General features: G+C 52.3%; 6 protein-coding genes across 6 annotated transcripts; 2 read left to right on the top strand and 4 right to left on the bottom strand.

Moving 5' to 3' along the window:
* Nucleotides 1-182: 182 nt before the first annotated feature.
* On the bottom strand, nucleotides 183-1,221 carry C7974DRAFT_316764 (class II aldolase and Adducin N-terminal domain-containing protein; the record flags this gene model as incomplete). Its single annotated transcript, XM_046138575.1, has 3 exons — nucleotides 183-540; nucleotides 595-766; nucleotides 819-1,221. 3 exons carry the CDS (start codon nucleotides 1,219-1,221, stop codon nucleotides 183-185), a joined length of 933 nt encoding a protein of 310 aa, XP_045994701.1.
* A 938-nt stretch (nucleotides 1,222-2,159) lies between these two features.
* C7974DRAFT_378316 (uncharacterized protein) lies at nucleotides 2,160-2,582 on the bottom strand (the record flags this gene model as incomplete). The annotated part of the gene is made up of 1 exon (XM_046140402.1): nucleotides 2,160-2,582. One exon carries the CDS (start codon nucleotides 2,580-2,582, stop codon nucleotides 2,160-2,162), a length of 423 nt encoding a protein of 140 aa, XP_045994700.1.
* Nucleotides 2,583-4,734: 2,152 nt separating this feature from the next.
* C7974DRAFT_228151 (uncharacterized protein) lies at nucleotides 4,735-6,001 on the top strand. Its single transcript, XM_046137320.1, has one exon. The coding sequence runs from the start codon at nucleotides 4,869-4,871 to the stop codon at nucleotides 5,796-5,798; it is 930 nt and encodes a 309-aa protein (XP_045994699.1). The 5' UTR covers nucleotides 4,735-4,868; the 3' UTR covers nucleotides 5,799-6,001.
* A 203-nt stretch (nucleotides 6,002-6,204) lies between these two features.
* On the bottom strand, nucleotides 6,205-7,812 carry C7974DRAFT_315878 (uncharacterized protein; the record flags this gene model as incomplete). The annotated part of the gene is made up of 2 exons (XM_046138531.1): nucleotides 6,205-7,052; nucleotides 7,245-7,812. The coding sequence occupies 2 exons, from the start codon at nucleotides 7,810-7,812 to the stop codon at nucleotides 6,205-6,207; spliced, it is 1,416 nt and encodes a 471-aa protein (XP_045994698.1).
* Nucleotides 7,813-8,302: 490 nt separating this feature from the next.
* Nucleotides 8,303-10,688, bottom strand: C7974DRAFT_399144 (uncharacterized protein). The gene is made up of 3 exons (XM_046142394.1): nucleotides 10,519-10,688; nucleotides 10,427-10,466; nucleotides 8,303-10,378 (listed from the first exon to the last, which is right to left on the bottom strand). Exons 1-3 carry the CDS (start codon nucleotides 10,529-10,531, stop codon nucleotides 8,536-8,538), a joined length of 1,896 nt encoding a protein of 631 aa, XP_045994697.1. The 5' UTR covers nucleotides 10,532-10,688; the 3' UTR covers nucleotides 8,303-8,535.
* C7974DRAFT_228157 (uncharacterized protein) lies at nucleotides 10,546-12,192 on the top strand. Its single transcript, XM_046137321.1, has one exon. It carries the CDS (start codon nucleotides 10,730-10,732, stop codon nucleotides 11,714-11,716), a length of 987 nt encoding a protein of 328 aa, XP_045994696.1. The 5' UTR covers nucleotides 10,546-10,729; the 3' UTR covers nucleotides 11,717-12,192.
* The last annotated feature ends 338 nt before the right edge of the window (nucleotides 12,193-12,530 follow it).

Raw genomic sequence — 12,530 nt, 5'->3', positions numbered from 1 at the left:
CCGCAACGGGAGGTGTGCGGAACAATAGTGCGCCTCGAAGCCGGCGTAAGCGCCAACGCAACTCCGTGCAATCGATCTCGTCAGGAGGTTTTCCAGATAGAGTACGACAACATCGGTTCCAAACCAATCATGGCGTCTTCCGACGAGGACCCTACCGATATGCGCGGAGATCCGAACCCACCTCAGTCTTCACCTGTTGGACAGTCGTTTCTGTAAAGCGGGCTAATCTCCACTTCTCGACACCACAGCGCCCACGGTCTTGAAACCGTTCCTTGCATAGACGTCCAAGTGTCATGGGATTGCTTCTCAGTCAGATACTTGAGATCGCCTTCACCCTTCGCTTTCCCTGACTTGATCTTGCCCCCTGCTTCGATATCGATTTTGCCCTCTAGGGTGTGGCTGAAGAACGCGTTGTGGATGGTTAGCGCTGTGGTCTGCGCTTTAGCGGCCTCCTTTGTATATATGGCTTGGTACACAGCTTCCTCGATGCCGTGTGCTAAGGTAGTAAAGCCATGTCCCTCGAGCAGGACCACAGCGTGGCTACAAACTCAAGTCAGCGGATACAAATCACGGAAGTATTATGGATATACTTACTCCGGCTCCAGAGAAGCTTCAGGCTTGGCCCCCGGAAGAGCCGACCGCACTTTTGAGTAAATGAATCCCGCCGATGTCGCCGGCTTGAATGATGCAGCGAGTGAAGCGCCCAGGGTTGAGTCACGTACGAGGAAGTCTGAACCAGAGGAAGTCCATACTGGGACATTTGTTCCTACAAGGATCAGGTCAGTCGAGAGCGTACAAGCAAAAACACGTGCTCTCACCTAGGAAGCCGGCCATGTGGATAGTGTTCTTCAATGGAACGCCACTGACGCAGTACGGAAGCACATCGCTTGCATGACTATGCACGATACTGTTGATGCCTGGAAACCGTTTGTATATCTCGCTGTGAATGTGACGCTCGAGATAACCTGGCTTTGCGTTCTTCTCGACAGCTTCCGCGGATTCGACATGATACTCGACTAGGTCATCCGGGGAGCTCACCAGGGCTGGAGGCATGTTGCAAGGCATCCAAAAGGTCGCTGCATTATCTGGCGAGCGAACTGAGATGTGCCCGTATGCATCGAAAACATCATGGCGGTGGAGGATGTGGGACGCGGTGACAAGGCCCTTAAAAAGATCTTCAAGACCCACCTTCTCACGCTTGGGAAAGTATCCAGTTGACATTTTGTTGGTGGAGGGCTGTGGACACCATGGTAATCGGCATGTCTGAGGTGTGTGGTGGTAGTTTCTTGTTTGGATGCATGATGACGTCCGCGCGGGGAGACGAAGTCTGGAGATGCCTCGGATCTTGTACAGCTTCTGCGCCACTTTTGGTCAACGTGACCAGTTGCAACTTGCTACCCAGTAAATCCATTGACGATAGTGTTATTATCCAAGGATGCAGCAACACTTTAACACGAGACAGATGGATTAAACATTCACCTGAGGCAGCTTACCAGGGATCGCAGCAGTGACCTGGAGATACTCTTGCAGCAGGTCATAACATCATTACATTGCAGGAATAGTCCTACGTGACTCGATATATTGACACGACATTTCCCAAGCCCAGCACGTACAACACATACCTACTCTACCTAGGTACTTGCCACTTTAAAAACCGGTGTTTCCTTTTCGTGCACGACAATGGTTCTTCTTCTCCTACGCTGACATACACATTCTGCTGATCAGGTCCGGACAACTTCTTAGCGCACCTCATCATTTGTGAATACGAAATTTCTTGCTGGATCAACGTCTAAGGTGTAATATACAGTGGCCTGAAGTTTGGCCGATGGCTCGCTGAGATAGGCGTAGGATTGAGAGGTCGGTAGATATTGTATATAAGGCTGGTACGTACTGACTGTAGCTTTTCGATCGATCGTTCACAGCTTAATCCAGTGACGTTACAGGGGCCTGTTACGTGGCATCATGGCGGAGATTGGTGAGTTTGTTTCATCGTCAGTATGCGATCTGACCTTACTTCCAATACATTCCTCGACCGCCGTTGTTATCGCGTCCCCTCGATCATGCGATGTTACTTGTTGCCTGTGTTGTTATGTTTTATCCCGGATGGATCCTCTCCTTGATCCCCGCCATGACACCAGGAGGTTGTGACCTTCAAAGCTTCATCCCATACTCCAGTCTTCACCATCGTGGTCTTCCTCACTGCTACCATCATCTTCGATATCTACGGGCTTTGCCTCAACCTCACACTTCCTTGCATAGCATCCAGTGTTTTCGTCTCCGCCGATGCCGATCCCGGTGTAGAGCCCATCCTTTATCTCCTCGAGAATTTTGTCCTTGTCTACTTGACATGTATTATTGAGATTGATACGAGCGAACATGATCTTTTTAGCACGAATGTTAGCGACGTGCGATGTCGTGTGTACTGAGTCGATGCTCGTGGATCCTTTTCCCTGATCGAAGTCCGTCAAAGTCGCGAAGCAGGTGTCGATAACAATGTAGACGATTTTCGTTATTGATTTCTGAGATTTTGGAGATGTTGAAGCGCTTATCCGACCAGAGCCGAATGTCTCTCCGAGACGCATGTTGGCCTTACGCACTACCTAGGTACCCTGCAGCGGGAGAGTGCGTCGTCAACGGGCAACCCAAGGACAATCGTTCGATTGCAGTTCCGGGGTCGTTCGCGATCCAACTAAAGTAATACTTTGGAAGGCCTGTGCATCGAATTAGAAACTGCAGGCCAATTAGAAACTGCAGGCCAGCTGGGCGTCAAGCGGTTTACCTAGGAAGATCGGGGTATGGGCTTACTTATCTATGTGCCAGCAAAGTGATCTGTCTATCGAAGATGCACGATTAGTACTCCAAAACATAGTGTGATCCACATATGACATAAAGCCTTACTGTGGCTGCAGGTCAGCTGAAAGGAACTCTCCTTTCGCCGGTCTGACCCCTGCGTGCCTCGTGGGTTCGGAAAATTTGAAGGTTGTGAGGGGCACCACCAAACTTTTCTCAGGTTGTTCGTTGACGCCACACTGGAAGTGATATCGTGAGCGGCTAGTGGGATGATTGGGTGAATTTGTCAGGACCAATCCATGGAGTGGATGCAGTGATCCAACCAGAAAAGAAAGGATGCAATGAGAAAGAGGCGTCGGCAGCCTTGGCCGTGAGCGGGTTCTCACGCAGGGCGGGGGCCATCAACGGGTCCTCAGAACCTAGCCCCAGGAAGCAATCGACATGGACGTGCTGGCGTAATATGTTGGTTCAATCAGCGGGTTCAACCAAGCCCGAACGTTGGATGGTGTCTGGTAGCAGTGGCGCCAAAAGTCCAGACCGCAGGCAACTACCGCCAACACATGTGGACCGTTCCGCAGCTTTCTCGTAAGGCAAGGGGTTCTACAACCTTCTGTTTTCACGATTTTGGGTTCCCATAGCCAGATTGCCCAGCTTCGTATCTGACGTCTTTGATCAGGAGACCAATTGTTAGCACGTTAGATGCGTTTCGGAAAGATTCTGGTTTCCTTTTGGCCTTCCATGCCGTTTCTTACCTAGGCTCCTTCTCATACTAGTTAGTTCCCACCCTCCCAAAGGTTGGCAATGCCCGTCGATGAAACAGCGGCATTGTCCAGAACTCCCTTTTGGTCATTCGTCCGCTGCAGCACTTGAGTCGTCAAGGGATGCGCACCGAGACGGTACCAGACACTAAGTGGCGTCACAAACACAGATTGGATGAGCCCTGCCTAAATGCTCCAGGTTCTCTCATCGGACCACATCTCCAGTACCGTGATCTCATTCAGTCATGATATTTGTAAAACCAAGAGAACTAATGTTGAACATATCGCATGGGCCCTCTTCCCAACAGCAGTTCCCAGGCGCCAACAGGTGGGGAGCTGGAAGGCCACACAACAAGCACGCGGCAACCTCGGAAGGGCGACCTTGCCTTCGGACCGCTCTCACGGCTACAGGTAACGGAAGCACTCATCCTAGAGAAGGGTTTTGGATTGTAGCCGTCTACAAGGGTGTCGCATCGAGTTGTCAGAGTCACGATGAGGGAGTGAGTCAACACACTCCCGAATCATAAAACGACAGGAAGCCCTGCACTCTGCACAACAATCACTGAGTCTAAAATGTCTTGAACAACGTTTCTCTTACAAGATTCCAACCTGGCTTAAAGGACTTAGATTGCCAACAGGTGCCTGCGATATGCAATCTTCCAGACCCATCACGTCAAGCACATCTTGTGCCGATAATAGCTTGAGAGGCTTTTAGGTACCGCAACTTAAGTAAGGATTCTCTCGACGAAAGCACAGTGGCGATGTTCGGACCCCGACGATCGGTGCAGTGCATGAGTCGTCCTCATGGATAAGGCTTCTAATATGCATGTAGACAGCATCGGCAAAAAAAAGTTTCGCATCACGTTTGTGACTTCACGATCCAGATGCGTTCCCCCCCGTCTTCGCCGACGGCCCAGAAAAAAACCTTCGTGCCGAGCCGGCGCCGATCAACAAATTTTGAAATTCACCTCCAAGCTTGTTCCCCTCCAGAAGTTGGCAGAACAAGCAAAAGGTACTGGTGGCCAACACGCCTGGAATTGCAAACATGGCTAATCGAAAACAAAGTTCGGATACCAATCCTCCGAGACCACCTCCAGTAAAGGCATCGTCGTCACGTGATACAATTTCTACACACGCAAGCATAGCTTGCTCTATTGGGTCTTCCACTGTGTGTTTCACTTGTGAATTGTGCTTATCGGTGACTTGATTGCGGCGTTGAAATCAGCACGCCTTCTTATTTCCCACGCGACAAACGTCTCTCGCGCTTGCTTTTGATCACAGCTGCCAGTCCCGCCTTCAGGCTCTGTCCCAGACTACGCAATGGCAACAACGATGCGCACTCTTCTCCCACTTCTTCCACCTGAGCTGCGAAACTCAGTCTACAGCTGCCTCGCATCCTCACCGACACCCACTAACTCCGGTCTCCCACTGCAGCTCAAGTCCTACACCTGCAAACACACCCTCGTTCAGATCTGCCCGGTGCACTATGGCTCCACCGACCTGCTCGCACTGCAACGCTACAACTTCCTCGAAGGCAACGAGTACCGCACCTGGCTCCTCAATCACGACATAACGCTACGCATCGGCATCGTGTTCAAAGGCCGCGTGAACACGTTCGTGCAAGAGCACTGGGACAAGAAGATCGAGACGCACCTGCACAAGCTGGCGAAGCTGCATCCCTGGCTGCACAAGGTGGCCAAGTACGATGTGCAGGTCTTGTGGGACGCGCCGGACGGCGTGCTGAAAAGCAAGCACAACCGCCGCAGCGCGGGCCAAATCCCGAGGGCCATGGTGCGCACGCTTACTGCGTTGATGGATGCGGATGTGAGGAGGAAGTGGGGCGACGTGCAGGTCAGGTTGCGGTTGGAGCACCATGTTGCTGGTGTGGCTATCCGTTCATCGCCGCGGTTTGGGCTTGGGGGTTTCCTGTCGCTGTCGTCTGATGCGGCGGAGTTGGGGTGGGCACAGCATACGTTGGAGGTGTGGAAGGAGCCCTGTCCGCGTGTGTTGCCGCGCAAGTCGGCGCGCTTGACTCCCGTCGTGACGAAGCCAGAGGAGAAGGAGTTGCTGGCGTCTCGTGGCGATAAGGTGGAGTGGATGGACAGAGGACAGGGGACGTTGGTGATGAGGAAGACTACCGTGGGCGAGAAGCGGACATGCGCAAGTTTCATGGATACAGGGATCGCATACCACTCGCCAACCGAGCTGATGCTGTTCGAGCTGCTTGAGGATTGCTATGGGCGTAGATGACCGCTCTCTCGACAACAAACATTCGAATTCAGAAGACTTGATCGAACATCAGCCATTGTCCTTATGATTCATGTCTCTCTGGACATGTTTTGTAGACGATAACCTTGGACTTCTGAGACATGTTTAGGCTGGACTTGAAGTCACAGTCGAAAAATCGATAGTATACACTGCTTGCACTAGAACGCTCATGATGCTGTTATGCACGAACGTATGCTATCTAGCTACCCGCTAGCCACTGGTATCCCACAATCGTGGATAATGTATGCGTCTGAGCCCCGCAAATGGCTGGCTGATGCATTTTTGCCGAAGTCCTGCAAAAACTCCGTTACTACTCAGTAATCCATGCCCTAGAGTTGCGCTGTAGCACAACTACATTGGTCATCCTTCGTACTTCTCTCTTGATTTCCTACGAGTCAAAGAAACTCTTTTCTTGGTTCATCCATGTCTCCAAGATCGGCACGTAGTTGTAGTCCACATTGCGCATTACCAGTATATTCTGCATGTGCCACCTGTGGCACTTGTAGTCCTTGTGATACTGCAGACTGAGTTCCCTCCACGTAGAATGTTGCATGTCTGGGAATCGCGCGCTCAGGTCCTGTGCGCCATTTTCAGCACAGCTTCCAGAGCGGAACTTATTGTCAATGACTCGGATGCGCTCGACACTGTCCACAGCGGTGTTGATGATCCTGACGAGCATGGGCACATCGGCGGGCGGCACGTCTGTTATGTCGATCGTCAACGTCAAGAGGGTCAACTCTTTCATCAAGTCCCGAAGCTGGCATCGCCAGAAATACGTCAAAGTTGGGGGACTTGATGCCACTGGAGGTTTGAATAATTCCCAGACCGTGTCTGGTGCCATCCAGCGCATGCAATGCAGCAGAGACGCCTTGCCAAAGTGGAAGGTGATGTGCCGTAGCTCAGAACGATTGGTAGGTCCCAGTTGCCAGAGGAACTTGGTGAAGCCTGTCATGCCGAAATGGAAGTTTGTACTGCAGAAGATGTGGGGCACCAGATCCTCGTTGGCGCGTTTGGATATCCGAAAAAGCTTCGATATTGTGATCGGGGGTTCCGACACCAATGAAGAACGTCCAGCACAGTCTGTATGACTAAGACAAATATCGCGAGTGTAGCCGGCCGCCTTGTAAAGAATCTCGTCCTGCAGCTCTTGCGGTAGTCTAAGGAATGGCCGGAACAGCGGGCTTATCTTGATGATATCTTTTGCAGAAGCAGGAGCTCTGAGGTGCCTCGAGCGAGCTGAGGACGCGGGCTTTGGGCCAGATTGGTGATCGATGTCGACGAGGTCGGAGTCGTTTGCGGTCCAAGTAGTGGATGTCGGTACCTGGGTGTTGTTGATATACACACTGAACGAGCTAACGGTCGTTGTCAATCTGCTAGCGTTGACGTTCACATTAGAATGGCCAAGTTGCTGAGGGTTGGAACTGCAACTTGAGATTGAGAGTTGCTGGGGATCAGCCTCCCTCTCCTTCCCAATGTCCGTATGCTGAGCAAAATGAAGCTGGTCAAGATACTGACGAGCGGTTATCCAACCTGACCCACTACGAATGACCAGTAGATAAGGCGCAACCTGAGCTTCCCTCTTCCCCCGCACTTTCTGTCGAGAATCATGGGCGTCATACCGCTGAGATTTGAACAAGCGGACAATGATGCTCTTCGATTTGCCTCTAGCAGACGCATCAGTCAAGATGCAGTTGACCGACATGCCCAATTCCACATCTTCAGTAGGGAAAGTGCCTTGCGGATGCAGACTGATGCTGCCTTGGAAGTAGGCGGACGAATCGTGATGGGATGCCCATATTCTCATGTGTTGGTTGTAGGCCTCGCGACGAGTACATTTAGTCCAGAGCTTGTTTGCTGAATTACGCGGAGTAGGGCTTGCTGGCGGCGTGGCCTCAAGGCGCTCTGGTGAGATATAAGTGCAGGCGCTCGTTGTTTTCACGCCTCTCTTAGTCCCATCAGGCTCAGCAAGCTCCGTTGCGCTGTTGAAGACGTGCATAGCTTCATAAGGCGACCGGGCATGTGGGTGAGACATATCCTGATGCTAGAGCTCGCTAATGAACCAGAAATCAGTCCCGTCGCCGGAGAGCAAGGGTAGACCGTTGAAACTAACGGCGGTTGGTGGTTCGTAAGCCAGCACACAAGGCTGACACGGTTACACGACCGTATAAGCGACCTTTGGTTTAGAATGCCGTGTGACGCTCAACAGTGATCCGCAGGCGTTGTGTGAGCAAGTGTAATTCTTCAAAGAGGGGATTGTTGAGTCTCTCAAGAGACGCGCATATTGCAGTGTGTATCCTCACACGGCTGACTTGTTTCAAGCAAACCAGGTGTACACATATAAGGTTTGTGGGGTGAAATGAGTAAGCAGTACCGTTCCAACTGGACGGAGAGACAGCCTGTTCGATCAAGCAAAATCACGGTGAGAAGTGAAGGTTTACTAGAACTTCATATTAGTCGAGGTCAGCTCGTAAAAGAGCTGTGAAGGTGAAGAAGCGAAGGTGCCCGTGGCCCGGTGATCGATGATCGAGGGCGCTAAAGGGAGTGACGCACCTGTTGCATACGCAACGCTAGGCTGTTTCCGAACAGCACGCGTTTGCAGGTGAAGGGTACATTCATCGAATTCATTTGTAAAAGTGGCTCTGTGCCGGGTATCAACAGTACCGATCCTAGAAACATAAAATCAAGACGCCCGAAAGAATGCTCATCGAGGTGTCTACAATCATGCCCTTCCCTCAAGCCATCCTGCTGCCCTCTCTAATAGTGCATTGAATCCCTTAACGTTCGCTAGTAGCCCACCGCCGCGTGAGCCCACATCTCTGCTTACTGTTTCCAGAAGCGTACTCAATGGAACATCCGGTCCCTCATCTTCTCGACCTTCCTGCTGCGCCTTCTTGCGACCGTTCTGGACAGCGACCTCGATTTCAAACATGTTATTGCTCAGTGTGTTCATTGCCTCAACCTTAGTCTTTTCTGTCTCAAACTCTGCCTGAATATCATCATGCTCAAGAGCAATTTCGTGTCGACCGTTTTGTAAAGCTAAGATATCTTTCCGCAGCTCAGCGTTGTCCCGTTTGAAGAATCTCAACTTCTTTAGATTTGTAGTCAAAACGTCGTTCGCATCTTGAAGGTCCAGTAGCTTCTCATTCAAGCTCTCTTTGAATGATAACGCTAGATTGACTTCGCTTCGCAGTTCTTTACGACGCGCCGAATCTGAAGAGGTTTGAATCTTTTCTAGCATCCTGCTGAGACGGCGGTCGATCGCTTCCTCGAGTATTGTCCGCGTAGTATCCGCAACAGTAACGCCTCGTACGCCATATCCCTTCATGCGCATCACAGATATGGCGAGCTTGGGACCAAGAACTTTCTGTCGCTTGCGTGGTGGCTTCTCGCTGGGAACCTTTGAACGTTGAGGCTGCGTCGGAGACGCGCGGTTTGGAGCCGGTCTCGGGGTAGTCTCTTGAGCGTCATCTTCTACATCCAGTTCCTCCTCGTATGCTTCCGACTCTTCATCAGACACATGTGCTTCGTCCTCTGTCCGCCTTTGGAGTCTGGGGGTAGCCAGTGTTGTCCGCCCAGTGTCAGGTGATAGCTCATCTGGCTCTTCGTTGTCCGACACCTCTTTGACCATAGGTTTTTTGCTTCTCTGCGTCCTTTCTAACTGGCGTGTCGCTGGTGTCACTGGACTCTTGGCGCCGCTTACACGATCCGACTTGGGCGGCCTGCCTCGTGGGCGGCTTCTTACAGGTATGGGAGTGGACATGGTCTCACTATATGTTTCCTGAGCGACTGACGCTATTGTGGCGGGGACTGTTTCTTGTGTAGGAGAAAGCTCGTCGATGTCTCCGTCACCGCCCTCTAAGTCATCAATTGGAATCGAGTCCCTCAAAACCACTTTCGGTGTTGCGGTGTTGTCTTGGGCTGGGGAAAGCTCATCCGCATCGTCGTCTTCAACTTGAGACCCGTTTGACGCCGTGTTCTCGACCGTCGTAGACATAACAAACGAGTGTCTAGAGCCATTCTGCGGTTGCATGCCCGGTGTGACTGGAACAATGTCTGATGACTTGGACCTTCTTTGTGAATTTGTCGACGCGTCGTTGCCGTTTATGAGGCCTGCCACAAGGCCCGGTGACTTCCCAGCCGTAACCGATGTCTCATCTATGATCGACAGCTCATCTGGTGCCTCGTTTGGTTCCTCAAGTACAGGCGAAACAGTCCTTGCGAGTCTTCTGCTCTTCTCGACAGAGCGAACGTTCTCCGCCCGGTCTGGACTCAGCTCGTCCTCTTCTTCGACGGAGGCATCTGGCGCTGTTGTCGAAGATGCACGCTTTCTTTTGCCCAACTGTGGAGTCGCGGCTTTATGATTCGGCGTAGGATTACGTTGCGATTTGCTGCTGCGCGGTGCTGACAAGCTGCGGTGCTGTCTGGCTGATCCATTTACGTTGCGCGGTGTGGCCTGGACTGGTGTTTGCGACCGTCGCCCCGATCGCTGTGGCGGAAGGGACGCTTGTTTTGCGCTTAGAGCGCCGAAATTGAATCCAAAGGACGCCTGGACGGTTGAGGCCCTGGTCGCATCAGTACGCAGTGTTTGTGTGTGTGGGCGGACTGTTTACCCTGCGCCGCGCACGCGCTGTTGACGATGCTCGCGTCGATCTGGTGTACGTCAGCACACTTCTATGTATATATGCGACACTGGTTCTCTTACCAACAGGCGCCATAGCGATAGCGGGACTGGCAATCGAGCTCAAGGTCGAAGACCGTCGCGTATGAGGGTGGGCGTGTTGTGACGCGGCGGCCGCTAGCAGGGGTGCGCACGTGCCAGCCCGGTGAACGATGGACGATGGACGATTCGCGCATACACTTTTGACATTGTTCAGCGATAATTCATCTGCTGTACCCGCCTCACCGGAACCATCATGGGCTGGCTCTGGAGCAGCAGTAACGAGTCGGACAAGCTCGATCCCTCCTTGCGCGACTTCCTGAAGAAAGAGTCGCCAACAGGCCCAAAGCCCGCCCTGCCCACCGCGCCTAAAGAGCAGCCTGTGCAGTCTACACCAGCGCCTGCGCCGCCTACACAAGCACCCGCCGAGTCCGAGAAACCCTTCATTCCGCCTCAATCGCAGTTCCAGGACGGTCGCTATGCACACCTTTGGAAGGGCTACGTACCGCAAGACGTCCTCCTAGAGCGAGGAAAGAATGAGCAGGACAAGCTGAAGGACCTCGTCGATGCCTACAACGGCCGCAATGCTTCAATCGCACAGGTTGCAATAGAGAACTGCGCCATCGAACAAATAGAGCAGTTCGAGTGCTTCAGGAATCCCAAGCAATGGTTTACGCTAGGTGGGCTGTGCAATGCGGAGTCGAGGAAATTCAACCGCTGCTACGACATGCAGTCGAAGTTTCTCAGGGCACTTGGATACTTGACAATTGAGGCGCGCACACCAGATCAGGACGAGAAGATCCAGATGCACGCCGACAAGCTTTACCAACAGATGCTCCGGCAAGAGGCGGAGATCGAGAAGGCAGAGAAAGAGGGCCGCGAACCACCCAAGTTTGAGAGCGTTCTGTCCAAGGCCAACATCGCGCGAGCCATGGCCGGTAAACAGACCACCATCACACCTTTGGCTGCAAAAGGCAGCGCCGAGCTCGAAACGGAAGAAGAGATTTGGTCTCTGATCAATCCCGAGGCGCGCAAGCAGTACCAAGATACCATCGCTAGGCTACCACCGAAGGATCAGGAAATCGAACGTATGGCGATCTTGGGCGAGCTCAAGGCACAGCAGGGCATGACCAAGCAGATTGAAAAGACTTTCATCGAAGAACGCGTGCAACGCATGAAGAGGAAGGAAGCAGGACAAGCCACAATAGGGGATACCATCAAGAGCTGGTGGGGCTGGGGCTGAGAGCAAACAAACGTATTGTACGTATTGTGTATAACTAAGTGTAATACGGTCCTTGTGTTGACACGACAAGTCTGTTCCACTCAGTGTGTTTCCCTGCTCGTGCGATGAACCAAGCCTGACATTTCAAGTCTTGCTTGTGTCTCGTAACGGTTCTTCTTCCCCAAGTCAGCTCTTGCAACTCGGTGTCTGCGATACATCTTCCATGGTTATTGAAAGCCATTCTTCTAGGTCAAGGCTCATAGACACGAGAAGGCCTGACCCTGCTAAATCCATTACCGGCACCAATTTGGGGGCTTCTCATCGCCGGTAAGTTCAGATACGCAAGGTGGCACCAATAGCCTGGGGTGGAATCAACCGTGACGACGCACTAAGAATTTATTCATCCCACTACGTCATCTCACTCGACTCCACGCCTCAACACCCACCGCATTATCTGTCGGGACGCGGTTTCACCGACTCGCCGATTCGGAGACCACAGCAGACTGCGGAATGAAACGCCGTCGCCCTGTCGGCTGCCACGGCTAGCCACTGTCAGCACACACGGGTGTGGCACACGTGGTCGTCAGATGTACATGGTGCAGCATGACCGCATGCAGGGCGTCCGAGAACGGGAATAATCAGACAAAAGATAATTATTGTGCTAGCTAAAGAGATATCGTACAGAGGAAGGGGCCTGCAGTCCAGACTAAAAGGCATCTTCGCCCTCAAGGCATCACATCCCAAAACGCCCTCGCAATGCGCTCCAACGACTGAAAAGCACGTGTATAAAGAAACTGAGATTACATATCGTCGTGATAGGCTGCGGTTCAGTCAG

Source organism: Boeremia exigua (assembly GCF_020726555.1).
Source record: "Boeremia exigua strain MPI-SDFR-AT-0100 chromosome Unknown C7974scaffold_9, whole genome shotgun sequence".
Lineage (NCBI taxonomy): Eukaryota > Fungi > Ascomycota > Dothideomycetes > Pleosporales > Didymellaceae > Boeremia > Boeremia exigua.
This window is presented reverse-complemented; position numbering and strand designations above follow the sequence as displayed.

What these genes read in the sequence shown, in the direction of transcription:
- C7974DRAFT_228151 (XM_046137320.1), top strand. Translation starts at nt 4,869, where the DNA reads ATGGCAACAACGATGCGCACTCTTCTCCCACTTCTTCCACCTGAGCTG.
- C7974DRAFT_399144 (XM_046142394.1), bottom strand. An exon ending in CAGCGCGTGCGCGGCGCAGG is followed by an intron (nt 10,379 to 10,426) that starts GTAAACAGTCCG and finishes TGATGCGACCAG; the next exon opens with GGCCTCAACCGTCCAGGCGT.
- C7974DRAFT_228157 (XM_046137321.1), top strand. Translation starts at nt 10,730, where the DNA reads ATGGGCTGGCTCTGGAGCAGCAGTAACGAGTCGGACAAGCTCGATCCC.